Source organism: Pleurotus ostreatus (genome assembly GCF_014466165.1).
Source record: "Pleurotus ostreatus strain PC9 chromosome Unknown scaffold_3, whole genome shotgun sequence".
Lineage (NCBI taxonomy): Eukaryota > Fungi > Basidiomycota > Agaricomycetes > Agaricales > Pleurotaceae > Pleurotus > Pleurotus ostreatus.
Window position 1 is genome coordinate 769,687 of NW_023503158.1, and position 25,689 is coordinate 795,375.

Here is a 25,689-nt window from a genome sequence, read left to right on the forward strand (position 1 = left end):
TCCTACTTCCGTCCTGACCTCCGTTTGTCCTTCGCCTTCTCACGTTCCATAGCCTTTTGCTCCGCTCTTTCCCCTTCTAAAGACCCAAAGACACGCTTCATTCGTTCGTGATACGCGCGGTCCTTCTCCTTTTGCTTCTCCTGCTCCACCGTCGCCAAGAACCTAGCATCCTTCCTGAGCTCACGAATTGCACCCTTGCGTTCCTCCTTATACTGATTGCGTAGTTTCGCGGCTTCATTACGTTCTCTGTCTGGATCTTGGCGACGCATGTAAGATGACGACGAGGATTCGAACTTGGGAATATAGGTCGCAATGGGGATTGGCTTGTGAACCTGCAGGAGGAGAGGTTGACGGGATTGACGAGCGAAGTGGAGCATTTTCTTCAGTCTATCCTGCAGAGGACTCAGGCTTGTCTACATAATTGTTGAAGTTAAAATAGCGCCCTAAGATCGTACCTAGACGCGCACTTACTTTGAGGCATGCTGGCAATCTCTTTGTTTCTACAGCCTCTAAAATATCTCTCACCGGGTCGAATAACTCAATAAATCCATCTAGACCCTTGTAGAGATCTGCAAACCGCCCAATCAAATCTAGCGACGTGTTGAGAAGGTCCACCTTTACTTGCTGATCGGAGGAGGCGTTACTGAGGAGGGCGAGAATATTGGTTTTTCGGATAACAGCGTCTTTGGCTTTTTTTGCGTCGAGGGCAAGAACGCGGCAAGCGTCCGCCCGGAAATCAGGAAGGGCGAAAGTTCCCGGGACAGATGCTGCATCTACATATGGAGTGTGTGCGAGATGTAAGACAACGGCAACGGAGAAACTCAGTGCTTCTGGCACGAGCCGTTTAGAGACTTGTTCGTACTGGAGGAGGAGCGTAGAGAGGAACAGGCCACTAGCGATGTCGGATATCGACCTCACGCGTCCAAGGCCGAGATACGCACCCATGAGCAGACGTGTCGGTGATACAACGATGTGATTCAAATCACTAGTTGGCCAAATAGCACCAATGACTCTGAGCAGTGTGAGCTCGGGAATGCCGGGCCATGTTTTGGCTTCGGGATCAAGTGGTCCTTTGGCGACGCCTCGCCGAAGGTTTTGATGCATCAAGCGAAGCTTTGCGACAAAGTATTCAGCCGATTGTGTTGGGTAGCTTCGGGAAAGCGCGAGGAGATGGGGAAGTAGGGAGGTGAGGAGACCAAAGCGTGGGGATGGGGGTGAGGTGATGTACAAAACGTAGTCTATTAGAACATGATTGAGAACCTGCCAGAAAACGAAGATCAGCGAAAGTAGTAGGTGGGAGCAGTAGGGGACTACCTGAAGTTTATGCTTATTGTCGGGAGAAAGGCTAGGGTGGTGCAGCACACGTATACGCTGAACGACAGTAGGCACGTCTCCGTCGTCCAGGCCATCGACGATCTCCAGGAACTCATCATGACTTGACGGGCATTCAAATGTAAACGGAAGTTCACTAGATGTTTTAGGTTTGGGTCGATTGGCTTCATTGCGCGAAGGGACGAGAGTGTCGTGCTCCCCTAGCTCTCCTTCTTCGTCCTCACTATCCTGGCTATCGTCGTCATCTTCTTCGTCTCCCCCCTGGTCTTCATCGTCGTCTTCTGAACTCTCGGCCTCTCCATCATCCTCTTCTTCACCATGGTCGGGCTGACCTCCCAGGCCATTTCCCAGGCCATCCCACTCTTCCTCCACCTCCTCATGGAAATCATCATCAAGGTCATCCCCTCCTTTTCTACGCTTAGCTTTCGGTTGTCCGTCCTCGTCCTCGCTATCCTCTAGCCCTAGCATCCGCTTCCGCCTTCGCCGCTCAGCCTTCTCGAGTTGCTCCTTTTGTTCCAATGCAATTTCTTCATCGGTTTTCGTCCTGTCCTTTGGCTTCGCTCGCTGGTCAAATGCGAGCTCCCTGACGCGTTGATCGTAGTCTGCGTCAATCGTCGCGGGAGTTTCCGTCGTAGGTTCCGCGGTTACAGTCGTGGAAGGAATAACGTCGGCGACGGAGGGTTTCTGCGAATATAACAAATCGCGGATTGAGTCGAAGTCTTCATCAAGTTGATGGCGGATATTTTCATCGCGTTCTTTCTCAATTTGGCGAAGCATCTGGGGGGATATTCAGTAACGTTATAGACTTCGAACAACGACCATACCTTGTGTTCTTTACTTTTAGCGATGACCTCAGCCATGACTTCAGCTTTAGATTTCTTCCGCTCGGGCTATATTGTGAATGGTTGCTTTACATCTTCTTCCAGGCAGGCGAATAAAACAAACCTCATCTTCGTGATCCGACTCGTCTTCAAAGCCACCAAAATGGGCCTTCTCGACTGCTTCCCTGCTGATTTGGCCTGTAGCAAGTTAGCGATCGGTGCGAAAAGCAAGTATAGCCCATACCTGGATCTTCATCATCATCGTCCTCAAGAGTCAGGCCCGCGTTATCGAAATCATCCAAATTAGAGAGACTTTGGCCATAGTGGGTGAGTTCGTCCTCGTCCTCCAGGTTGAATGCCCCTGCCCGAGAAGCTCTCTGCCGTTCCTTGGTGAAACGCTCCAACATGCGCTCTTCGATGGACATCGTGGGGTCATTTTCTCCGAATCGTCGATCAATGATTCCGCCAGCGTGGCCCTTTTCTTCGTACTCTTTCAGCAGAGTCCGTTTACGCTATTCAGCCCATGTTAGCACCATACACGAAGAAGAGCATCAGTCCCACTCACTTGTTCAAGGCCTGCTTGTTTACTTTGGGCAGGACGGCCAGAGACTCCTCTGATTTTGCGGCCTCCGACATCGTGCTTCACTTTGGTGACCTTGACATCGAAAGGGTTCAGTTTTTGTTGGATTTCTTGTAGTTTGGCTGCCTTTTTGGCTCGATCTTTCTCCTTGTCACTGATGGCTCGTGTTCTCTTCTTGCCATTCGTATGGTTTCCTGTTAGGCCGGCTTGCGATAGTGCAGCTTTCAGCTGCGATAGTTGAGATCCCTTCGCCATGGATTCAGCCAACGGATTGGACTGGTAGTATTATTTTATCTATTCCACGTGACTGACAATGAAATTCAGGGGCTAACAGTGTCAACGCGAGCGAGCATCAATTACGTTGGTTAGGATGCGGACGATACAGACGAATTCCTGCGTGTAAATAAGGCTGGAGTATAAATAGTCCATTGAATTAGGGTACTATACGCTCATTTTCATCGCGATCGAGGGGTGAGGCTGATAGCCTTCTACCACAATATCTTCGTACAAAAAGTGGTCTATCTCGGTGATCCCCTCTCTCGCCCATCGTAGTGTTGGAAATGCTCGAGGAACCCGTTTGAGCTGCTGTTCAAGCGCCTCAACATGGTCACGATATACGTGCGCGTCTCCGAGCTGAATGATGAGTTCATGAGCGTCAGTGTTCGTGATGTGGGCAATCATATGCGTCAAGAGTGCGTATGATGCGATGTTGAAAGGTATCCCAAGCCCGAGATCCGCAGAGCGCTGATACATCAAGCAGGAAAGCTTGGGCTTCTGGTCTGGCGATGTTGCTGGTGGCAAGGAGACGTAGAATTGGCATAGCAGATGACAAGGCGGCAGGGCCATTTGCGGAATATCTGACCGACTGCTTTCAGACATTTGAGTCCACAGAAAGTAGTGTAGCTACCTTTTGGATTCCATGCAGTCATAATGATCCTGCGATCAGTAGGATTGTGCCTGATCTTGTCGATGCACTCCTTCAACTGATCAACTCCTTGACCCGCGTAATCCGTTTCGCAGTCAGTGTAATCCGCCCCAAAGTGTCTCCATTGGAACCCATACACAGGACCAAGATCCCCTTCACGACGATGACCCAAGCCTCTACTCTCCAAGAACTCTTTCGACCCATTCCCATCCCATATCCTGATGCCTTTCTTTGCGAGTAACGTTGAGTCAGTTGAGCCATGGATGAACCATATAAGCTCTTCGACAATTCCTCGAAGGAATGTACGCTTTGTGGTAAGTAATGGAAGGGTGTTGTTTGCAAGGGAGAATCGAAGAGACGGAGGCGCAAAGAGGGCGAGGGTGCCTGTTCCCGTGCGATCTGGTCGAACATCACCCGTGTCAATGACACGTCGGATGAGGTCCAAATATTGGTATTCTTCATGTTGGGAGTTCGCGTCTTTGGAGGAAGCCATGGTTAACGTTCGAACGTTCAAGTGTTAAGTGCCTCGGACTCAGAGTCGCGCTCTGTCACACACACGTGATCGCTTGAGAGGTGTGACAATTACGGAATCGATATCGCCCTGGCGGCTTATTGTCGGCTCTAATCCAGCGGGCCGGTCGCCCTGCACTTTCCTTGTCTTGCACCCCTCATCATCATCGTACTTACGGATTGCACAGGATGGCTGAATTCAAGCCCGTTCTGCTCACTCTGCCATCTTTTGCGCCATCTCTGGCCCTCGAGGTGCTTTAGATATGTTCAACATAGTTCCAGGACGGTAACAAGCTTTGCCTCTAGGTTCTACCCTATGGGCTCACCATTCATCGAGTCATTGTTCAGCCTGACGGACGAGTATGTGGTATTGATGAGACAAATGTTCCCCTATATAACCACCAATTGCAGACGCACGATCTTGTTATCGGCCCAGAGGCTCCTGAAGACCACATTGGGCGCAAGTACAACAATACGATAGTGGGGAGATATACTAATCGAATTCCGGTTGGGAAACATATTCTGGAGCGCAATGGGATCAAGAGCGAGTTCACGGCGGTAGCGAACGGTGCGTTCCTCGCATGCATCGAATCAATGGAGCCAGACGTAGCCATTAGAGAACCCGAAGGTTTCCCTTCACGGTGGTCCGACTGGCTTCGATTCTCTTCCATGGGAAGTGATGACAGAGAAACCAACTCTTTTCACGCCCACTGAGCTTGTCCACCTTACCTCGATCTCTGGCACGGAAGACCCAGTTGCTGCATCTGAATCATTTGCCTTCTTTCGACTCATCTCTCCAGACAATGATCAGGGATATCCCGGAAAGCTCTTAGTTGAAGTCCTTATTGCGTTGGTTAGCCCAGGGGAACAGGAGAGGAAGTATAGGCTTCCAGGTCAACCAATCCAAGAGCAAGAGGAGTTCGACCTTGGCAGTATCGTGATTGTGTATAGGGCCAAGTTAGACAGTGAGACGCCAGTTGTTAGTCCAATCAACCTGACACAGGTATGTGGTAACCGTGCTGAAAGGTCATGCTTGACTAATGTAATATCCATGTAAGCACTGGGGGTTCAACCTAGATGCTAGTTTAAAAGAAGGCCCAGAATCGTTATCCATAAAGGATCATATTTTGACAATCAAAGTGCGTTGTGATTCGTATCATCTCTCTAGCGATCATCTGAATGAAGCTCTCTATATCTAGGCTGACAAGATTAATGGCCTAGACGAGCTCAGTCTCTCCACGGGATCGTTCATTGCAAACGCTCCTGGGCACACGCATGAGAAGAAGCGGGTTGGCGACAACATGCCTTCCTCTGGATACGGTAATTATACTACATGCAAGCCCCAACGCAACTCAACCTAGAATGGCATAGACGATTACTACTTATTCACGAAGAGCCCTACACTTCTGAGGCGTTTCGCAGCATCTTCCTTAGAAGACCCCACCTTCGACTTGATGAAAGACGTCTTACGACCTACACACGACCCAACAAAGCCTTCGTCACCCCCCCTGAGGGGTGAACCCGTCGTCGAGCTCTCTTCAAATAAGTCGGGTTTGAAGCTCGTTTTCGACACGAATCGTACGTCCTTTTTAATGGCACTATGCTTTTATGCTTTGGTAAATGACGAGGGTGGATTCAGAATCGGGTGTGATGTTCTACTCCAACAACCTAGCGAATCCTGCTACGGGTATACGCAAGAAGATCCACGGCGGGTCTGGTAAGGCAGGTACTGGAGATGGGTATGGTCCAGCCAGTGAGTCCATTCTCGTCCTGTCTGAAAACATTGCTCACCATAAACTCGTCTGTGATTGCGCAGCCGCTGCCTTCCTGGAATTCCACGACGTGAGTGTCACCCGTCATCATGCTACGAATAGGACTAATCGATGATGTCTCTCAGCCTTTGACGGCTTTCCTTGATCCTAAGAATAAAGATAGCGACAACGACACACTTATTACCACTGGCGAGGTTTACCATCAATACGTTCGCGCGGATGTAAAGTTCAGAGAAGTTGGCCAGTGACTAGTGATGGTTTAAACGGTCAAATGTATAAGTATATAAAGTAAGGTCCGTAATCTTAGAAATTTAACAATACTTGCAAGGTGTGGTTTTCTCCAATTTATCGACTATCTCGCTGCGATTGTCGTCTCTGAGGGTGGAAACAAGCAGCATGATCTGCTCTGCTTCCATGCATTCAAGGTGATCCTAGGTGGTCCTCGTACATGCGAACGTAATCAACGAGCAGCCTGCGTTCCCTTCCCGTCGGAGACCGGCCGAAGTCAGTAAATAGCGTCTCTTGGGGAACTACTCAACGAGAAACTTGATGTCTGTGAGCTCCCCTTTCACCTGTAAGGCTCGCGAAGACGCGCATCCACCGTTTGAGCTTGCTCAAGACCAGGACATGCATGAAGCACGGGCGGTTCGTTCAACGCTGAGACGAAGCTTGAGTGAGCGTGAATACTCTCTACTTGTGCTGCGGACAACGTATATTTTCTAGTTCGGTCGATGACGTTGATGTGGGGGGTCATCTTCGATGGCCAAGGATAGTGGATATCGGAATGTCCTTTGAATATGATTAAACAAGCCATGTACAAGTACCTACGCTATGCCAGTTGTCCGTTTTAGGATCCACAATTTCTCGGTTTCTTCCATCTTTATTACTAAGGACGCCAGCCACGCCCAAGTCTCCGCGTTCCAGGGGTTCGTAGATAGGTTCTTGGCCCCTTCAGCAAACATCCGTCTAGTCTTCTCCCTGCGTGATCCATCATGCAATGATCCATTGGCGATGATCCAGCGTTCGAAACCATACAGAGTGGCAATAACTTCCCATTTATCCCGCTCGGTGCGAGATAAGGCACCGAGGAATAGGGTTGGATGATTTTCGATTATGAGATGCGTGAAATCATATGGTGGTGCTCCCGAAGTAAGCTGAGAGGGGGATAAAGACTCAGTCTTACTATACACCACTGATGTGTCGTTATTGGGGTGTGTAATGAGGTTTGGAGGAGACTGTGTTTGGGTGAACAACGATGCTCCGGTTTGAGCGGCGAGGTTGCAAATGTGAACGTGTACTATAAAGCTGTGAGTTTGCGTATTTGCGCATTTGTGGGGATACCAACCATTTTCTTGGGAGCCACTGGGTAGCAGGCTATGGAAGACATGCATGGCTTCGCCTCCAGGATAGTTTCTTCTGGACGAAAGCACGAGAAGGACCGTCACTGCGATGTTTATTGCCAGGCAGCCAAACGGAAGGAGTCGAAGAGGGAGGGAAAGTAGTTTAGATACGAATCCTCGCCTTTGACTTTCCCCTTTTCCAGATCTGAGCGGTTTAGTTTTTATTGTTGGATTAGACACAGTGGTCCCTGAAGAGAGGCGGCTTACCCGAAGTTGTTCGCCCATGCTAATGCTCTGGCCGCAGCGACGTTGAAGACCGGGACGACATAAATGATGAACCGCCACTCCTTGTGAGCAAGACATGAAATGAGGAGAACGAAGGTCAGATACGGGAAAACGGCCGATCTACGACCCAGTCTCGCCGTGAATTTCACCCCCATAACGATAGATCATGAAGCATACCTTATCTTGCTCCGCCTCACGGGGGCCATCAAGGTGATCATGGCGAGTGGATATGCCGTCAATAAAAGCTTGGGGAGGGAGGAAACCAAGTAGGTTCGATATGGCGACACCTACGGTCATCAGCACGGCCAAGCACACTCGAGAGATAGAAATCACTAACACCCCACTCCACAGATTTGCCTTCAACGATGTTGAACCAAACGCTGGAGAATTCTGGCCATAGTGGGGAGTTGAATCGATCCCAGAAGTATGAATCGACAGCGGTCGTCAAAGCTAACAAGGGGATATCTTAGCAACCAGGTGGTGAATAAGTAAAACACCCACTAATGGAAATGACACCCGTTGTTGCACCAACCACAAGCAACTGCCTGACGGTAGAGAGAAATGTATAGGATCGGAAGACGGATCGATACAAATGTTGAATTATTATGGGCACCAGTAACAGAGCGAGTTCGGCGCGAAAGACGACCGCGGTAAATATGATGATACAGATGGCCTTGAGACCAGCTCTCCGCTGCGCGTATGGGTTCGCGGAGGGGGAAATAAGGATAGATGTTGATACATTGACTATATGGAAGCCATCAAGCTCGCGTCAAAAGTAATGCTAGGAGCTGACTAACCCGGGAATAGGGCAAACATATTCGGAAGTGTTCTGCCCATCCAGAATGGTAGATGAAATTGGGATATCGTTAATAACGTGTAGAAAGACGCGACAGAGCGACCAAAGCGTCCTGAAACCGCTCGACGTATGAGTATCAACCCTAAAGCATTCAAGGTCGCCAGTACCAGCCGAACTGATTATGTTCCGTCAGTGCATGGAATAATTCAATATAGAAAGGTGCGAACCAATAATTTGCAAGTCAACCTTGGACTGGGCAAAATTGAATGCATTGGCGATATGCAAGAAGGGCGCGGCTAGGTATGCTAACGCTAGGCTTCCGAGAAAGGTTCGTGGCACCGCGCCAGGGAATATGAAATGGTCGTACTACAGGATTATTGGTTTCAACCAAGTTCGATGTTCTGGGTAACTCACCTTATATAAATTTTCGCTGGCAAAGTCCGACAATGGGTTTGTGCCATACATGAGTACATCATGAGTAGCATGAAGGTTGAAGCTCTCTTCGACTTTCGTGTACGGTGCCAGGATTACATGGAACCACGCAGAGGCCAGAATGAGAACATCTTGTAGGACCGGGAGCATCTTTGAAGCGGTCGTGGTCGCTTCAGCCTCAATCCGCTCAGGAGATAATTAGACCAGAAGAGCCCTTGGCAGTAGGTCGCCTGGCCTGTGGGGTTGGTTTGGGGAGAAACGGCGATCGCTGCGTTCACCGACACGTGATATAGGGGCATCGTTCGTTCCCAATGCATTGACAACTCTTCGCAAGATCCCTTTTTCAATCATGACAGCAGATTATTGGCTTTGGTTTCTGCAGGTATATGAGCAACAATCGCATGGAGTGCGAGCACCCTACGATTGCTCTATTGCTCTTATGGTATATATATTATATTTATATTATATTGACTCCTCATCCGCGTCGATAACCACCGTGATTGACATTCTCGTAGCAGTTCTGTCACTCGTAGATACCGGCCGTCGAGTAGCCACGGGGATCCGGATATCCGCGCGTACCATTCATTTGGTGAAGGCCCTTTGCGGCGTAAGGGAGCTCGTTCGGCAGCGTGTCGATGTCGAACGCGAGGATCGTGTCGCAAGATGTTATTCGACAAGATAGTGGTACTTTGTCCAGAACTCCTGGATATCCCGTTTGTTATAGAAATGGTGGAGGAGCGAGGGGGCTTGTGGAATTCAACGTCAGGCAGAACAAATTCTTGGGCATGGGATATGATATACTCTTGCGCAATATTGACGAAGCACTTCGGAAGAGAGGGAAATATATGCCCTTGACAACCTGCTCCTGCTGCCTTCGTGAGAGTAACTGCACACCCAGCGCGTTTAGTTTGACAGGCAACAAGTGAGTTTTTACCGCTATCGCCCTCGCTTGATCTTCCCGCTGCGTAACAATCTTCCCCCGAGCTTCCAGCCGTCCTGATACAGCGGACAAAAGTTCAGGTCCAAACACAATTGCCTATAATATGGTGCCCATCTGGCATGACCTGGCGGTGCTGACCTCCTTGTCAATGTCGAGGTAGATCATTTGCTACTTGCACGGCAATTTCCGAATGCCACAAGGACAGGCAGCGCGTCTCGCCCACAAAAACACAGTGTATCCATGCCTGTCTGACATGGCCTCCGTTGGCATGACCCTACATAGAGTAGACGACAAGAGAAATAGACTACTCTTCGAATTTATATACTTCCATGATGGTATTAGCCATGGCTCCGAATGCAAGACAATCACGTACCACATGCACCACTGCTTGGTGTCGTAGCAAATATGACTTCACCGAGTCGGTCTCCTTCCAGATCTTTGTACGGACCGTATGTCTCCTTAACCTTTGCGATGAACGAATCAACAATAGCCTCCGGGACTAACGAGACTGTGCAACCACCCCACCCCGCTCCTAAGAACAACGGCAATGAGTATAACGGCCTGATAATGGCAACTATCATGACGCACCTGTTACCCTGCTACCCAGCGCTCCTGCTTGCCTAGCAAGCTTCGTCAGGTTGTCAATTTCGAGACACGAGCACTCATAGAGCTCGGTGCAGCTAGCCTGGGATTCGTTCATCAACTCGCCTAACCTCTGAAGGACTTCAACAGGCTCCTCCTCGCCAACCTCACCCGATACATCTAGACAGGTCTGTCGGAATTGTAAGACACGGAGGGCTTCCGAGAAAACATGCTTTGCTCGTTTGTAAAGTTGGAAATATGTTGCTTCAACTAAGCACACAAGAGCAGTTAGATATTATTAAGGTGGGGGAGATATGATGCGTACCTTCGATCCACGATAGGTACGTTTCTGTGAACTCCGCCTCAGTCAGCCCTGACAAGTCAATCATCTCATCAATCGTGACTCCCGTTGCCCCATGTTCTGAAGCCTTAGTCGACTTCAATCCATTGAGGTTCTCCAATATACCCTCCAACGCCTTGGTCAACTGATCCACGGTCAATTCGGAACCAGCCTCTTCCCCAGCGAAACGACCTAGTACTTCCCTATATGTAATCTTTTCCTTCTTGGTATCCGTATCATGAAGCTGGACACCAAGACTCCTAGCGAGGATTCGAGCGCCCACAAGGGTTTCGACGACGCGAAGGTTGTAATTGGTCTTCGCAGTGACGGCTTTGTCAGAGACTACCAAAGAGTTTGCGCATACGAACACAGCTCCCTTGGGTAAAGGTGTTGGGGAAGCAGCGAGCGATGGGAAGAAGGTGATATACAGGGCTGCTCCGGGGTTCGAGATCACAGATGCGGCTTGATCAAGGCTAGGAAGGAGTGATGTTAGTGAGGTGATCGCTGCGGTGACGGACGGTATCATACCCCCCGCTGTTGACACCTGCATGTTTGGGTCAATTTATTGAATGAAGCAAGAACAAGATGTGCTTGCCAACTCGTTTCTCGTTCTCCATTGCCATCATTACTAGCTCTCCTTTCGTGAGCTTTCTGCTCGCGTGACTGTCATCTAGCTGCAAAACTGATCTCAGGTGGCGTTCAGAAATACAGATGAAGTGTGTCCTACCTTGTCGTTGACTGCAAGAAAAGCCAAGGTACTGGCGACCACCATAGCTGCGCTCGACGACAAGCCGGAGCCTGCTGGGACTGTTCCTGTCACTAGAAGGTCGACAGGCACAGGGTGTTGACCGGAAGAAGGGGGGAAATAATGTTCCAAAACTCCCTGTCCGTGGTCATCAGCCCAAAGTTTGCGAGTAAACCAGTGTACAGTTTCTAACGTAGTAACCAGCTTTCACATAGCTCTCCCAACGAAGTTCCTTTGGGTTGATTTCCAGATGCCACCCTTCGGCATGGACGGCATCCGACCCTTGTCCTGATCCTTGGGTTGGTCTGCGCGAAGGAGCGAATACCTGGCGAGGATATTTACTATGCAGGTTCTCGATAATAACGCTACCGGATGTCTGATATGGTTCTAGCGCCGGGGATGGGTCACCTTCGTCACTGATGGTCGCCGATCTCGGAGCACAGGCAATCAGGATATCCCGTTCCACAGCAGCAGGAAATGCTCCAAAGAGGGCGTAATCGATATGTTCACCTGTTGCACCAAATCAAAACATCCCGACGATCGCAGTGAAAAGGATGCGCACCAATCAAGCTATGCAGAGGATGTAAGACGATACCCTGATGACTGTTATCACCGTTCCACTCACTTGACCCGCCCAGGAGCTCGAGCAATATAGGCTGGCTTTCGTCCAAACCTCTGGGCAAACTCTTTCGCAAGATGGTCCCACCGTTCAGCATGATTTAGAGTCGTTCCGAGGTTCTGGTAGAGTTCGTTCAGGTTCGTGTAGATCGGTATGCTTTGTTCTGCTGCCATTTATCTGAGCTGGTTCTAGTCAGAGCTTGTAAATCGGCCTCTCGACCCACATCCTACTCCCTCAGAGTCGGAACATACGGCGCGATTTCGGCGCGTCAAGAACCGTCAAGTAAACCGCCATGTGATGCAATACTGCTCAAGTCGAACGAACTGACAAGAGCATCGGATTTACGATACGATTGGAATCTTATCAATGTCGAGCGGCTTCTAGTCAGTGTGAGTGAGTTTTATTACGAACTAGTAGCTAAAGTCCCGTCGACAGGCAGAATGGGTTTTGAGGACGCTAACCGCAAGGAACGTCTCCTACTAAGGTCGGCGCCGTGGTAGTCCCCGAACTAGCGGCCAGCTCTTCACTATCTATATAACTTCCTCCAGAATGGAATTCCCTCTTACGTGTCGACCCAACTTCGACTCGTTCATACCTGAGAGGACTATCAGGTGAACCATCGACGCTATGAAGTTCTCCCTTGCCTTCATCGCGCTCGCGGTTCTTGTCTCTACCGTACGCGCTGATAGCGAATACGACGATGAAGACCAAAACCTCGCAAAGGCATGATCGCCATATATTTTTACTTTTACCGGGACGAACGCTCACTCATCCTTGTAGTTCGATACGCCCGACTCACAGATGGTGCTTTGTCCTATAGTGCCCCCACCAATCTTAACGTCGCTGGCGTCCACTCCCAGCGCCAGGCCAGGTGTCCCGTCTCCTTGGGCTGCGGCCACTGCGACTGCTGCACCCGAACCTGTGATCACGACAATTGTTGCAAGCGCTGCAACAGAATCTAGCTCGACTGAAGCTGCCGCAACAAGCTCAACGGAAGCTGCCGCAACAAGTTCGACTGATGTTGTTGCCAAGCCAGCAGTTGCGGCGGCAGCGGCAGGCGGCGCTGGTGTCCTTGCGAAGGCAGCAGGAAAAGCCGCGCCTAAAGCAAAAGGACCGCCGAAGATCCCCGCTAAAGCTCACCCTAAAGCACCCCATCGCCATCATCACCATCACCACCATCACCACCATCACCACCAGCACCAGCACGGTGCTAAGCCCGCCCACTCTAAGTCTCCTCTCCGCCCTACTCGCCCTAAAGCCCCCGCTTATCCTCACCCTAAAGCGCCTGCTCATCCCCGTCCTAAAGCACCTGCTCATCCCCGTCCTAAAGCACCTGCCCATCCCCCTCCCCCTCCCCACCCTAAGGTGCCTGCCTCTCATGCCCACCCTCATCCTAAACCCGTCGTTGCTGCACACTCGTCCGGTACCTTGTGCTATCCATCCAAGGCTACGACACTCTACAGGTCGTACAATCCTGGCACACATGATCACTTCTTCACTACTAACCAAGCCGAGTGGGTGAACGCCAATAACCACGGTTACCGCGACGAAGGAAAGGCAGCCCGCGTCTTCAGTTGGAAAGCACCCGGCACTGCGCCCCTATACCGCGCTTACCATCCCTCGGGAGATCACTTCTACACTATGTCGGCATCTGAGCGCAACAATGCTGTTCATCACCTTGAATATCGCGATGAGAACAATACAGGATACATCTACGCCCGCCAGCTTTGTGGCAGCATCCCCTTGTATAGGTTGTATAACCCGGCCCTCAGAGATCACTTCTACACTACCAATTACGGCGAAGCCAACGCGGCCGTAGCTCACCTTGGATATCATCGTGAAGGGATTGTGGGATACGTGCTTGCTGCGTAGATCACCTACACTTATATATATTGCTCTTGATGTGCTGGGGGCGTATCTTTAATCAAAGTATGTACTCTTGCGAACTTACCATGACCAATAAGTTAGGCGCAGTACCTGCATCAAAGTTCATGAATCCTAGTATTACTACTGCAGTAATTTGTGATCCGCAGTGCCTTAGCGCCCAACCTTCATTTTCCACCACCATCATGGTCTGGAGGTAATACGATACAACGTACCGTACAAACTACCGCTTGCAACAGACTCCAATCATGCCGGCTCCATCTGTGCGCGTGGTTGTCAGAATACCTACTCCTCGACCAGACCAACCAATCCCGGATCCTCCTCGAGTATGTATCTATGCTCGCATTCAAACTGCCTTACAACTTCATCGCGCCTCCAAGTGCAGATAGAATGGACTCCGGAAAAGGCAGACATACTCTGGAAAGTCATTGAACTATCACGATCCAGTGATAATGGCGGTACTGACTGTAAGTTAATCACTCTGATTCGTAAAGTGCATGGGTATAACACCATGCGGACGTGACAGGGAAGGGCTTGGCTGCTCATCTCGAAGTACCATTGCCATACCTTTTGTATAGGGTGCACACGCGTTTTGAGGAGGACCTACGTGGCTTAAAGGACATCGGCGAAGTTTTGAGTCCTTCAAGTACTCAGCCACCTGGCCATGAGGAAATGTTCCCTTCAACTGAGCGACCATCCATAGCTACACGAATGACCAGCAGGATGTCAGGTAGTGGGAGGCGAACATCTACTCGGCTCACGACCCCCCTTGCCGTCCGTGCACGGCTACACTCCCTTGGTCACGCATCCCAGCCGAAGAAAGCTACGTCTTCATCTACACTGACGTTACAAGCCCCGAGGAAGGGCCAACGACCATCTTCAACTTCGGATTCGTCAGAGGAGACTGACTCAGATGAAGAAGCTGCACAAAAGGAAGACGAGACTTTGCGGGGTATAGAAGAGGAAGAAGCTCTGGCTCGCAAACTCCAGGACCTCCAGACCATGATCAACAACGATGCCTTGGGTCTCGTTAGCTCCCCGCGGCCTAAACAAAATAAAGGAAAAGAGACAGGCCGCGGTCGGCTTGGTTTAACCCCTTCATCATCAGTAAACAGTAGTTTGCGAGGGGACACATTGAGCAGTCGAAGTACAAGCCAAAGCTTGTCCAGCACAAATTCTCCCCAGGGATCTATTCCCGACATTCCATCCCCTCCTCCTGACTCTCAGCTAAATTCGCCCCTCAGCAGACACATGTCGGCGCCCAAATCATCCAGCCCACCTGCTGTCTCCCCTCGAAGTGCGATTGGTCAGTCACACCGACACTATGGCCTAATCGACCGAGCTGTGAGTGAGCAAGGTAGCAGCGTAGGCTCAGAGGCATCCAGTTTTAGTGATATTAGTGGTGAGCCCACCGACCCCTCATTAAGAATAATCTTATGCTCCATTCAGACGCAAGCCTCTCCGCCTCAGCGTTAGAGAGTGCTTTACTGAGCAATATTCGTGGTCAATCGTCGCGATTGTGAGCTTCTTCCGTCCGCCTCCTACGCAACACGTCTAATTCTCAAGTAGTTCTGGCTTCAGCCGGAGCAGACTAATAGGTCGAGGAAATAGTGTACCGCATTAAGAACCTCCTCTCTTCCTAAATCGGAAACAACACATTCGCAACTTGCTTAGTTATGATACCAGCACAATACAGATCAATTTGGTGTCAATTGCTTGGCGTAACCTAACCCTTAGTTAGAGGTCAAAGCGGTTTGTTCTACTAGGCCCAACGCGTATGCTCGTGCACATGTCCGAGTCGCGTCCGTAGTCAGCAGCTTAGCTAAACTATACGCGTATACACCACTATATCAATGACCTTTGTCTTGCTTCTACAGCCTCATCCTCTTGAACTTGGTATCCCTCGTGTTGAGTGCTTTGGGTGATAAATTCTTGACAGCTATAATCGTCCCACCCTCGTGACCACTCTATCTGCGCTCCTTCACTCGACTTCTTACTTCTTGACTTCTTCTCGACTTGACATTCCTCGACTCGGATCCTTCTCAACATCATGGAATTGACATTCCTGACTGAAACGGGGAACACATTCACAGTTGAAATCGACCCAAACATGGAGATGCAAGATGTAATGGCTTTGTTAGAAGCGGAGGTGAGTTCCCCCACGGTACCGATGTCGCTTGCTCTGATCGTCTGCAACAAAATCGCGTACGGATAGTCTGGCATACCTATAGGCGAACAAAGCATTTCCTACGAGGACAGAGATCTACACAACCCCGGGGCGACCATCAACCAGCTTGGTGTCCGAGGCCCGTCTGCAACTCTGTTACTTCGACGGAGGGTTGTTAACTCGGCTGGACAGTACGCGTTTTGTCCCCTTTACTCAAGTATTGCTGATCTCATATATGGTATACTAGAACTATCGAGCAGGACTCGGAAATGATGCGATTACAGCTGCTCGGAGATCCTGACCTCATGGGACAACTCCAGCAGGTAAACCTGCTTTCACCTTTATGTAGTACAAGTAATCTCGTACTGACAACATACGAAAGGCACAACCCGAGCTCGCGCAAGCAGCCCAGTCAGACCCGGCCCGCTTCGCTGAGCTCCTTCGCCAGACACGCGACCGGCAGGATAACCTAGAGATGGAGCGCCTACGCGAAATCGAAACCCTGAATGCCGATCCCTTCGATGTTGAGGCTCAACGAAAGATCGAAGAGGCCATTCGCCAGCAGGCAGTCATGGAGAACATGCAACATGCATTGGAATATTCTCCAGAGAGCTTTGGGCGAGTTCATATGCTTTAGTGAGTCCTATATATCATCGTAGCTTAAGTATGAGCTCACAACGCATATCAGTATCCCAGTCGAGGTCAATGGTCACCCTGTGACAGCATTCGTTGACAGTGGAGCTCAACAGACGATCAGTATGTCTCCTAGTATATACATCTTGCTCGAGTTCACAGAGTGATATTATAGTGAGCCCTGATTGTGCAGAGAGTTGCGGGCAAGTAATTTACTCATATAGCTGATCGACAATGCCTCACAGCACCTCCTAGGATAATGAGACTAGTTGATAAACGGTTTTCGGGCATAGCCAAGGGTGTGGGCACCGCTCAAATCCTTGGAAGAGTCCATAGTGCACAAATCAAGGTGTCCGATTTATTCCTTCCTTGTGCATTTACAATAATGGAGGTAAGTTGTTGTATCTATGAAATAGCGCGTATCGAGTGCGTTGACGAATGATAGGGAAGGGATGTTGATTTACTTCTTGGCCTCGATATGTTGAAGGCGCACCAGGCATGTATAGACTTGGAGAAGAACGTTCTGCGGATACAAGGTCGTGAAGTCAAGTTCCTCTCGGAACACGAATTGCCGGACAAAGCTCGCGACTTCGGCAGCGGCGAGCCTTCGGAGACATCAAATCAACCGAGCGGGTCGTCCGCAGGCTCCTCGTTCCCTGGTGGTGGCAACACCTTGGGCGGCGCGCCTGCTCAGAACCTCGGCCGACCGAATGCTGGCCATTCGCGTCATAGCTCATCGGAATACCCAGAAGCACATATCACGATGTTAATGGACCTTGGGGCGACAAGAGAGGTCGCGATTAGCAGCTTGAAGGCAGCTGGAGGAAACATAGACGTTGCAGCTTCCCTCTTGTTTTAGCGGTTCAGAGAAAGACCTTTTACGAAGTACGATTGAATCACTATGCTACAGAACTGATGTTACAAAAAGTACAACGATGTACATATAGGTATATAGATAAACTGGACTAAATCAAGCTAACGCGCGTTCTCGCTAATCCACCTCGCCAATTGCGCATGCCTGATGAACGGTGGTGAGACCAATCACCTTGCATTCGAGCAAAGGCATCTTGGATATGATCGGGGCGAAGGGCAGTCCGTGCTTCCAGCGGTGGGAGGAACAGCGAACAAGCAGGCAGTACAGGCTCTACCTCGTTGTCGGGAGATTCTTCACGGCGTCGTTTCTCCGCTGGACCTCCGGCGGAAGCAGCCTTGCGTTTTCCTAGTAGCGTCGACGTGGAGTATTCCTCCCGAAAAGATGCCTCCTCCAGGGATTTCTTGACCGCAAGCCCAGCCAGTGTGAGTGACCGTACCATCTCGAAAGCCAGGAAGCCCACAATGTCCACAGTGTCATCGCCAGCCTTGAGGTCAAGATGGGGTGGCAGGTTTAGAAACTCTCGGAATCGCTTAGCTGTGGAATTGCAGGGTCAGCATTTTGAAGGTACAGTTACGAAAAAAGGCTGACCTTTGCGGTATGTGAAAGAAGCCTGTCTGCAGTCTGAATAGCGCTGGTATTCTTCGCGCGTCATTTGCCTTGTTGCCTCATCTGCCTCCTGGATTTCGATATGTGTGGGCCAATGATACCAGGGGGATTGCAATTTGGACTAACCTTCAAACGTTGAATGGAGGCTTCGTGTGCCTCAATGTCATCCTCATCCTCCTCGTCATCAGATTGATGTCCACTCTGCCGCAGCACTTCTGAATATATGGTGGTAATTTCCCAAGGAAGCTTGATAGTGATCTTCTGAGCTTTGGCCGCAAGCTTATCTGTATGGGATTTGTGAAGCTGATTCAGGGCGGATATACACGAATAACCCACCATCTTCTTGTTCTAAAGTTTCAACTTCGACAGCACCACCTCCGTCACCACCGGAGTCCTTCGCGTGCTTCCGTACATCCTTCCAAGACAAGTAGGTTCTAAGTCTGTTGACCTTTCCCCTGTCATGCCGAATCAAGAATATTAGGTCTTCAGCCGAGAGCCAGCGTGCCCCACGCCTGGTCGCAAGGGCACGAGCCTGTACGATCTACATCAAGGAAAATGAGCTACAATGAAGCCCGGAGCGACAGTATACCACACGCACCAACTCAATAAGCTGACTGCGAATGATATCTTCCACGAGATTCACGGTCTCTGGAGTAGGATCTTGAACTTCCCCGAAGACGAACATCTATAGTCATGTTCAGCATGCGGTGGTTACGCTGAGGGCTGCACTGCTGACCATCTGCGATATTTCAGCGGTGTATTTATACTCTCTTGTACCGTTGTTCGAGGCCAGATTGATGGCTTCGCCACCCGCTTTCTTCGTAGGGGAGGAGGCCATGGTCACTGTCGCATACTAAGGCAAGTAGGCGCCCATGCACGGCACGGCCACACAGGGTCGGGATATCCAAACAGGTTCATCTCAAAGAACAACCAGAAGACTCCAGAAGGCAATGGCTTCGGAATGTAGTCGTTCGACGGGATGCAAGTTCGTCTCTCAACGACAATGTCAGGACGCGACTTTGATTTACTGGTTGCACTAACTCTGCCAGAAACAAGTTGTGGGATTTTGCCAGAAGCAGAGTACGAGTGTCTGCTCAGAATCGCTGCTCTCGCACGCAGAAGGTTAATGGGTATCCGGCACCCTATGCTCAGACTCTGCCTCGGTGGAACTCGTGACCTTTGTGCATACCAGCGTGTCCATTCACCACCCCGAGTACTCACGACCCATTATTTGTATAGAACTGTTCGCTCAGCATATCTACTAAGCACTGCTCCGGGTATTCTCAATACCGGTATGAACAGTAAGCAGGTTGCGAGACGCTGACACAAGAGTTAGTAACCAACTCCTTGCCTTAGACTCGGTCGCAGTACACTAGTAGCAAGATGGCAGACCTGAATTTGAACTCTGTGGTGAAGCTTTCATCAGGTATGTTGTAGACTCATCGTTGTAGACTGACTAAATTAACCTGTATATGATTAAGGCTACACGCTACCTTTACTCGGCTTTGGAGTCTATAGAAATGACGATGCTACGCCCTCCGTTCTGGAAGCCTTCAAAGCTGGTTATCGGTTCGTGGCATTCACCTACAACCAGTTTCAGAAGTAAGCTGACATGTCCTCCAGACATATTGACTCCGCTCAGATGTATCGTAACGAGGAGCAAGTCGGTAACGCCCTACGTCAGTCAGGGCTATCCAGAGGCGAGGTCTTTATCAGTGAGTCTCGGAAGCGGATATCGGGTGCCCGTCTGAAATGCGGTCGTAGCGTCGAAGGTTGCAAGCAAAGACCACGGGTACGAAAGAGTGCTGGCTTCGATAGATGGCTCGCTCAAGTCATTTGGCTTCGGTGAGTGGCGATCACACTCACAGTTTGCCTGGGTTCTGACCCAACGCCCAAAAGACTACATCGATCTATTCCTGATCCACGACCCGCTGTCAGGAAAAGAGAAGCGTTTGGCGACCTGGAAAGCGATCCTGGAAGCCAGAGACGCCGGTAAGATCAGGACGGTTGGGGTATCAAATTTGTGAGTGCGATGCGGATTCTCGTTTGCGCATTGGCTGAAGGGTGCCAGTTCTGCCAAACATTTGGAGGAGATTCGGGACGCTGGGATGGAGATGCCTGCAGTAAACCAAATTGAGGTGGGGTTTGTTTGTTGACTTGACCGTGATACTCGTTGACGGGTAAACCGTCCAGTTGCAACCGTTCTGCCAGCAGAAGCCCATCGTCGAATATTGCCGCAAAAATGGGATTGTAGTGGAAGCGTACTGCCCAGTTATCCGTGGCGAAATGAATCACGAAGTTATCCAGTCCATCGCAAAGAAGGTGAGAGAAACGCCGCCGTCGCGAAGTGTCCAGCCGCTAAGAATTACATAGTACTCTCGGGACCCAGGCCAGATTCTGATAAGGTGGTCCCTCCAGCACGGGTACGTGACCATCGCTTGAACAATGTAATGCCATCTAGAACGTCGTTGAATAGATTCGTGCCCCTGCCAAAAAGCGCTACCCCGAAGCGGATCCACTCCAACGCACAAGTGTTTGACTTCACATTGGCCGATGAAGACATGAGAGCACTTGACGAACTTGATCGTGGCGCGGACGGTGCGGTCAGCTGGAATCCAGTTGGAGGGGATTAGGCTAATTATAGTAAGAAACAAGTAAGAAAGATCAAGAAATCGTGAATTGTTGTATGTACATATTTGTCTCCAATAGATTGAAGTAGTTCGCCGGTTTTTGCTTCCGTCCACCACCATGGCCCCTGCAAGCGACACACGGCCAAGCACGTCGCTCTCCGACCATGCGCGCAATTCATTGTCCATAAGTTCGTTGCAGCCTGCGGCGCTGGAAGTCTGCCATCAAATGTACGGAGAATTCACGCACTCGAGTTCTCAGGAAACGCTAGAACGTTTCTACGAATCTAACGCCGGTAAGCCGCTGAACCCTTAATACACTTCTTTCTAACACATCCGCGCCAGTGTAAGCTCGGGAGGCAAAGAATGCACTTAATATCTGACATTTAGTCGATAAAGTTATGAAAATCCAGTTCTCACAGCTACTTCAAGATCCGTCATAGCAGACATCTTTCATTTATCGCGCCAAATAAGCACATTGAACATTCCCCGCCCCTTTGCCACCTTGTGCACCATTCTGCGACTTCAACCTCCGGAACGCGATCATTTATGGCGCGCATTGCGAGCGTGGTCTGAGATCAACGATGTCTGCGAAAACGAGTCGTTCGGTACGTGTATAGTCGCGGTGGTGCATTGCGAATTGCGGCTGAAACTAAAAGAAGATGGTCACCGAAAGTGCATAGTCGAACATACGTTCCACGTTCTGCTCCTTCCGGGGATCCACAAAGACGAACTGCATTCGCGTCGAGGATCGGATTCGATGAGTTCTAACCATTCCCCACTGTCAGTGCATCGAGCGCCGGCTGGTGTGGGGCCGTGCATGTCAATACCCGGAACATCTGTGCAGATACCATCGCCGTTCCATTTCAAGATGCACATAATTACCCGGCTAGCATTCAACGAACAGGGTCGCATCACTCACCATCGAGACTTTTGGGATATCAAAGACGTCATGGGGTTGGTTCCAGGCGTCTCCGTGGTGCAGTGGCTGGGTTCGAGGGTGATGGCTCGAGGGCTGAGCTTTGCCTACCAGTCTCTGTCTAACGTCCTGGGCCCCAGCGTGCCCGAGCAGGACGTCGAGAGCGCTCCTCATACGCTGACAGCCGCTGCTTCGTACAGTGCCACCGTCAAGAACGCTCTTGGGTTAGAAGGCATATGACATCTCGGGGCTGTGCTGGTCGATTCTTCGCAGTGTATTCAATTCACCCACACATAATCTATTTGGAGGAGGAAGCACTAACTCCGGTATATTCGCATGCATGACTCGGGAGATGTCGAAAGCACCACATGGCTCTCTCTGGTTGGCTAATTCAAGTCGGATAAGGCAAGGTCCTGTTTCCATATCCTGGCTTGCTCGTACCTCGTACGGAAGTGTTTCGAATGTGACAGCCAAGGGGGGTCGCTAACATTAGCATCCGCAACTTCAGGTCTAGCGATAATATCCGGGAAGGAACGCACCGCCCTGCGGCAATATATTGGTTCAAATTCAAGGCAGATACCGAACGCGAACGATGGTATGCTTCCGAGCTAGGCGCCTACAGCAACATCTTGATCATCAAGGCATCGTACAGCATATCCAGTCGATGTCGATTTTGTCGGTCCCAAATAGCGATGGCCAGAGAACGGCTGAGGGCAGCTTGGTCGGCCAAAAAGTAGCGACGCCTTCTGTCTGACGATTCGATGGGGTACCTGTCTCTACTCTGCATTGCAGGTCCATGCGGACTGGCGCGGCAACCGATGCAGCTTTGTTCCCTCCGACACATGATTGCAGTTCCTCCCGCTCCAACCTGATCTCCTCCCTCGTCGTGGGATACTTCAAGTAAGTTATGCTTCCGGAACACAGCACGGCCGCATTAATCATTCGTGCTTCTCAGATCTCATGCATCATGCCTTGCTTGCCTTTCTATGTACGACTTCTAAATATGCACTTATGCACTTATGACGACGCCGCATTGACAGGAGTTCTGTGCGCGACTTCCCAGGGCGATGATTAATGAAATGAACCCTTGGACGTTTTGTGCGTAGACGTCCGTTGCCGCAGCCGCAAGTCAGAAGGAGGGCCGTAAGTGAGTCGAATACGTTCGTATTCCTCGGAAGAACTCACGCTTGCCACATCTCGTAGGCCTGAGCGGCGGCGCCTGGGAGATATGCTGGGAAATGGCGAACATCATGTAATATATCTCCTTCTGCTATTCCCACAGCCGCTAACTTGGAGATGTAGCGCGGGCCTCCCTTTTCTTGCGTGGAAAACGTATGTAAGTGGTTCCGTTACTGTTTGCATGCAACCGATCCCAACAGGAATAGATAGGTGCTTTAGCCGTTAGAAATCGAAGCTACTATCCGATGTCCAATGTCTTCTCGATTCCTCCAATTTATCTCCCCAGCTGCGAACGGGGATGGCTCCAGCGTCTCGTCACTTTTCTTCCCCCATTGTCACTGAGGTTGTCGCTTGTCGGCCAGTCTGCCCCTCTAACCAAGAACTTTACTCGTTCACCAGAGGGTATGAGAACAAATATCATCCGACGGTGCAGTTCCACCGAATAGCCCCACTACTAGCCTGTTGCTACTAGGTTTGAACGAGCATATGGCCAAACCAGTGGCGTAAATTAAAGAAGCGGCCCTCGGGTGCAGTTGACCGAGCTTGCTTGGGACTCTTCGCGGCTCGACCATGTCACCAATGCTTCACTAACGGCACCCTGATTCCTGAGGCCTGAGGACTTAACGCGATGCTCGAAGAACGGTCGCCAACCGCCACCGCTGATCGCCATCACGAAGAACACTTCGAATTCTCCGCACATAGCCTGGCATTCCTCTACTAGCAGCGTAACCATACACCATCGGAACTAGCTTCCGCCACTTCGAATGCTACTCGCGAAACTCCATGCTCCATACGTCTCGGTCCAGATCACAAGCATAAGCGAACAACGGTTTTGTCACTCGTAGAACAGGCGATCGATGCTATTTGCTGTAGTGCGCGGGCTCTCACTACGTACACGCCGTCTTCGCTGCTGATAATTCCCTGAGGATAATTAATTTAGCGCGGAAAATTACTCTAGTTTGGCGACTTGTCGCGGGACCAGGGAAAACATTGGAATAAGAAGACCTGATCATGAAGCCGAAAGCTTTGCGTCTTACGAACCATTTTACAAATGTAAGTCGTCGCTATTGACGGATCGTCCATCTCTAGTAATGGAACTCTGCTCAAGGAACATTAATACTAGCGCCTAGTGTGGTAAAGGTTTCGTGTTGGTTTGGACCCGCGAAGCTTGCTGGGAGCGATCCAGCGTGGATCGCTATCGCCGATTGCGCAACTCCGAACGCGACAGCAAAAATGTAGCGAGGTCATACCAGTGCCAACGCCAGTGCTATCCGAAAGCTATGACCAAGTGCGTTATCTATCTATCTTGCTAAGCTTTCATTCCTCCGCAAAAATTAACAGGCTCAGGCTCGCACGTATACGCATGATCACTTACCGTCGACCTATGTCGTTAACGCATGTCATGCCTGAATTTGAATTGTGCCGCCCCCCAGCCCGAGGTCTCCATCGTGCTAGGGAAAACGCCGCTTGACTCGAGACGATATTGACAAGGCATTATCAAGACAAGGCACCGTGCTCACTCCATTAATGAAGCATTTGATTCCAGCGTATCCATGATTTGAGCAACTGGTCAAGTCTGCAAGGCTCAAAACGCGCACCGCAACCGTTGTGCTGGACCCTAGCCCGAACCCTGGAAATCAGTTTCGGGGGCCTCGCGATCGATATCTACAAATACAAGATAGCACCCAACGACGTTATCGGACGTGTTGAGCGAGGGACTGGAGGGTCCTGCATTTTCGTCTTTGAATTTCAATTCGACTTTGATAGCCTAGCTTAAACCACGCGTCTTTGTCGTGGTGGAATTTGACTTTCAAGGTAGGTGGGGATGGCTCACGTTCATGCCAACACCGCCAACGTCACAGTTTGCCTCCGTAGATCGTTGATCCACCATCTGCATCAATACCGGCGCTACCCCACAAAAACGCTTTGAACGCGCTTAGTCTCGGTGCGGAATTGTTCCTGACCACGGTGAAGATAAGCCAAGCGAAGGCGCTCATATTGCGTATGTGATATGGAAATCCAATGATTCCATCGAGCTCATATATAACGCATGTATAGCGATATCTAGAAGCGCCGGGCAAATAAACGTCCATGTCGATGTCATATATGAAGTAGACACTTGACAGACATTGACATTATCAAGCCATTGTCTATTGCGCATATTAGCGGATTCAACAATCATATTCTCTGCTCCATCCGGGCATGTCCGGGCGCAGCTCGTTTGCGTCAATCACCCGCAGATCTAAGAGGTAGTAGGTCCAGCGGCATGCGCGCCCACCGATTGTGCGGGATACGAACGCCTAGATTCAAGCACCCTCAAGTTGACGAGGGTTTACATGAATCAAGCTCCGGTGATCTACCAATTGATCAAAGTACATTGTCGTGATCCAGTGCGTATCTACGGCTTCTCATTCACACATCTATAGGAGTTCATGACCATAGCAAATTGGAGATTGACCACCAGACCCCAGCCAAGAATCAAAAGCTGGATATCGATTTGCGCCACCATGTCTGTGAACCTGTGGAGTGGTACTTTATACGGGGCCACAGTCACGTACCCGCCGATCGTCGTTACCAAGGCTCGCTCACCCTGTAGGACCTCATTCCGTGTACGATCGTGATAGAGACCACTCAAGAAAGGAAGGACCTGCTGATCACGATCAACTCCGCCTCGTGAAGGGACCAAGTCCCCAACTCCCAGTATTTCCTGCAATTCCGTGTACATCAGATATATGTTTACTTGGGTAAAGTTTTTGACTTTGTTATGGCGATGTCTTCACT

The 25,689-nt window shown here is 50.3% G+C and overlaps 11 protein-coding genes across 11 annotated transcripts; 6 read left to right on the forward strand and 5 right to left on the reverse strand.

Moving 5' to 3' along the window:
- Positions 1 to 2: 2 nt before the first annotated feature.
- NOP14 (nucleolar complex protein 14) lies at positions 3 to 2,988 on the reverse strand (the record flags this gene model as incomplete). The annotated part of the gene is made up of 7 exons (XM_036774289.1): positions 3 to 413; positions 472 to 1,260; positions 1,315 to 2,109; positions 2,157 to 2,222; positions 2,278 to 2,351; positions 2,398 to 2,665; positions 2,719 to 2,988. 7 exons carry the CDS (start codon positions 2,986 to 2,988, stop codon positions 3 to 5), a joined length of 2,673 nt encoding a protein of 890 aa, XP_036632791.1.
- Positions 2,989 to 3,174: 186 nt separating this feature from the next.
- On the reverse strand, positions 3,175 to 4,151 carry TMP1 (Thymidylate synthase; the record flags this gene model as incomplete). The annotated part of the gene is made up of 2 exons (XM_036774290.1): positions 3,175 to 3,590; positions 3,641 to 4,151. 2 exons carry the CDS (start codon positions 4,149 to 4,151, stop codon positions 3,175 to 3,177), a joined length of 927 nt encoding a protein of 308 aa, XP_036632792.1.
- Positions 4,152 to 4,357: 206 nt separating this feature from the next.
- Positions 4,358 to 6,188, forward strand: PC9H_004709 (uncharacterized protein; the record flags this gene model as incomplete). The annotated part of the gene is made up of 10 exons (XM_036774291.1): positions 4,358 to 4,420; positions 4,475 to 4,528; positions 4,580 to 4,736; positions 4,786 to 5,171; positions 5,227 to 5,307; positions 5,368 to 5,488; positions 5,540 to 5,746; positions 5,808 to 5,921; positions 5,985 to 6,010; positions 6,066 to 6,188. 10 exons carry the CDS (start codon positions 4,358 to 4,360, stop codon positions 6,186 to 6,188), a joined length of 1,332 nt encoding a protein of 443 aa, XP_036632793.1.
- Positions 6,189 to 6,764: 576 nt separating this feature from the next.
- Positions 6,765 to 8,943, reverse strand: ALG12 (dolichyl-P-Man:Man(7)GlcNAc(2)-PP-dolichol alpha-1,6-mannosyltransferase; the record flags this gene model as incomplete). Its single annotated transcript, XM_036774292.1, has 9 exons — positions 6,765 to 7,237; positions 7,286 to 7,485; positions 7,548 to 7,685; positions 7,743 to 7,852; positions 7,903 to 8,015; positions 8,067 to 8,309; positions 8,363 to 8,536; positions 8,589 to 8,727; positions 8,776 to 8,943. 9 exons carry the CDS (start codon positions 8,941 to 8,943, stop codon positions 6,765 to 6,767), a joined length of 1,758 nt encoding a protein of 585 aa, XP_036632794.1.
- A 1,094-nt stretch (positions 8,944 to 10,037) lies between these two features.
- On the reverse strand, positions 10,038 to 12,192 carry GAL1 (galactokinase; the record flags this gene model as incomplete). Its single annotated transcript, XM_036774293.1, has 10 exons — positions 10,038 to 10,057; positions 10,107 to 10,265; positions 10,322 to 10,585; positions 10,641 to 11,128; positions 11,238 to 11,329; positions 11,383 to 11,538; positions 11,594 to 11,694; positions 11,770 to 11,910; positions 11,963 to 11,970; positions 12,026 to 12,192. The coding sequence occupies 10 exons, from the start codon at positions 12,190 to 12,192 to the stop codon at positions 10,038 to 10,040; spliced, it is 1,596 nt and encodes a 531-aa protein (XP_036632795.1).
- Positions 12,193 to 12,820: 628 nt separating this feature from the next.
- Positions 12,821 to 13,891, forward strand: PC9H_004712 (uncharacterized protein; the record flags this gene model as incomplete). The annotated part of the gene is made up of 1 exon (XM_036774294.1): positions 12,821 to 13,891. One exon carries the CDS (start codon positions 12,821 to 12,823, stop codon positions 13,889 to 13,891), a length of 1,071 nt encoding a protein of 356 aa, XP_036632796.1.
- A 260-nt stretch (positions 13,892 to 14,151) lies between these two features.
- Positions 14,152 to 15,379, forward strand: PC9H_004713 (uncharacterized protein; the record flags this gene model as incomplete). The annotated part of the gene is made up of 3 exons (XM_036774295.1): positions 14,152 to 14,229; positions 14,289 to 14,370; positions 14,430 to 15,379. The coding sequence occupies 3 exons, from the start codon at positions 14,152 to 14,154 to the stop codon at positions 15,377 to 15,379; spliced, it is 1,110 nt and encodes a 369-aa protein (XP_036632797.1).
- A 574-nt stretch (positions 15,380 to 15,953) lies between these two features.
- DDI1 (DNA damage-inducible protein 1) lies at positions 15,954 to 17,562 on the forward strand (the record flags this gene model as incomplete). Its single annotated transcript, XM_036774296.1, has 6 exons — positions 15,954 to 16,052; positions 16,119 to 16,261; positions 16,318 to 16,393; positions 16,453 to 16,706; positions 16,759 to 16,826; positions 17,210 to 17,562. The coding sequence occupies 6 exons, from the start codon at positions 15,954 to 15,956 to the stop codon at positions 17,560 to 17,562; spliced, it is 993 nt and encodes a 330-aa protein (XP_036632798.1).
- A 106-nt stretch (positions 17,563 to 17,668) lies between these two features.
- SPT3 (Transcription initiation protein spt3) lies at positions 17,669 to 19,021 on the reverse strand (the record flags this gene model as incomplete). Its single annotated transcript, XM_036774297.1, has 6 exons — positions 17,669 to 18,111; positions 18,166 to 18,253; positions 18,310 to 18,462; positions 18,509 to 18,724; positions 18,782 to 18,868; positions 18,920 to 19,021. The coding sequence occupies 6 exons, from the start codon at positions 19,019 to 19,021 to the stop codon at positions 17,669 to 17,671; spliced, it is 1,089 nt and encodes a 362-aa protein (XP_036632799.1).
- A 545-nt stretch (positions 19,022 to 19,566) lies between these two features.
- Positions 19,567 to 20,816, forward strand: PC9H_004716 (uncharacterized protein; the record flags this gene model as incomplete). Its single annotated transcript, XM_036774298.1, has 9 exons — positions 19,567 to 19,609; positions 19,665 to 19,752; positions 19,807 to 19,898; positions 19,948 to 20,028; positions 20,083 to 20,206; positions 20,255 to 20,321; positions 20,377 to 20,505; positions 20,557 to 20,606; positions 20,660 to 20,816. 9 exons carry the CDS (start codon positions 19,567 to 19,569, stop codon positions 20,814 to 20,816), a joined length of 831 nt encoding a protein of 276 aa, XP_036632800.1.
- Positions 20,817 to 20,931: 115 nt separating this feature from the next.
- On the forward strand, positions 20,932 to 21,969 carry PC9H_004717 (uncharacterized protein; the record flags this gene model as incomplete). Its single annotated transcript, XM_036774299.1, has 2 exons — positions 20,932 to 21,041; positions 21,210 to 21,969. The coding sequence occupies 2 exons, from the start codon at positions 20,932 to 20,934 to the stop codon at positions 21,967 to 21,969; spliced, it is 870 nt and encodes a 289-aa protein (XP_036632801.1).
- Between the last annotated feature and the right edge of the window lie 3,720 nt (positions 21,970 to 25,689).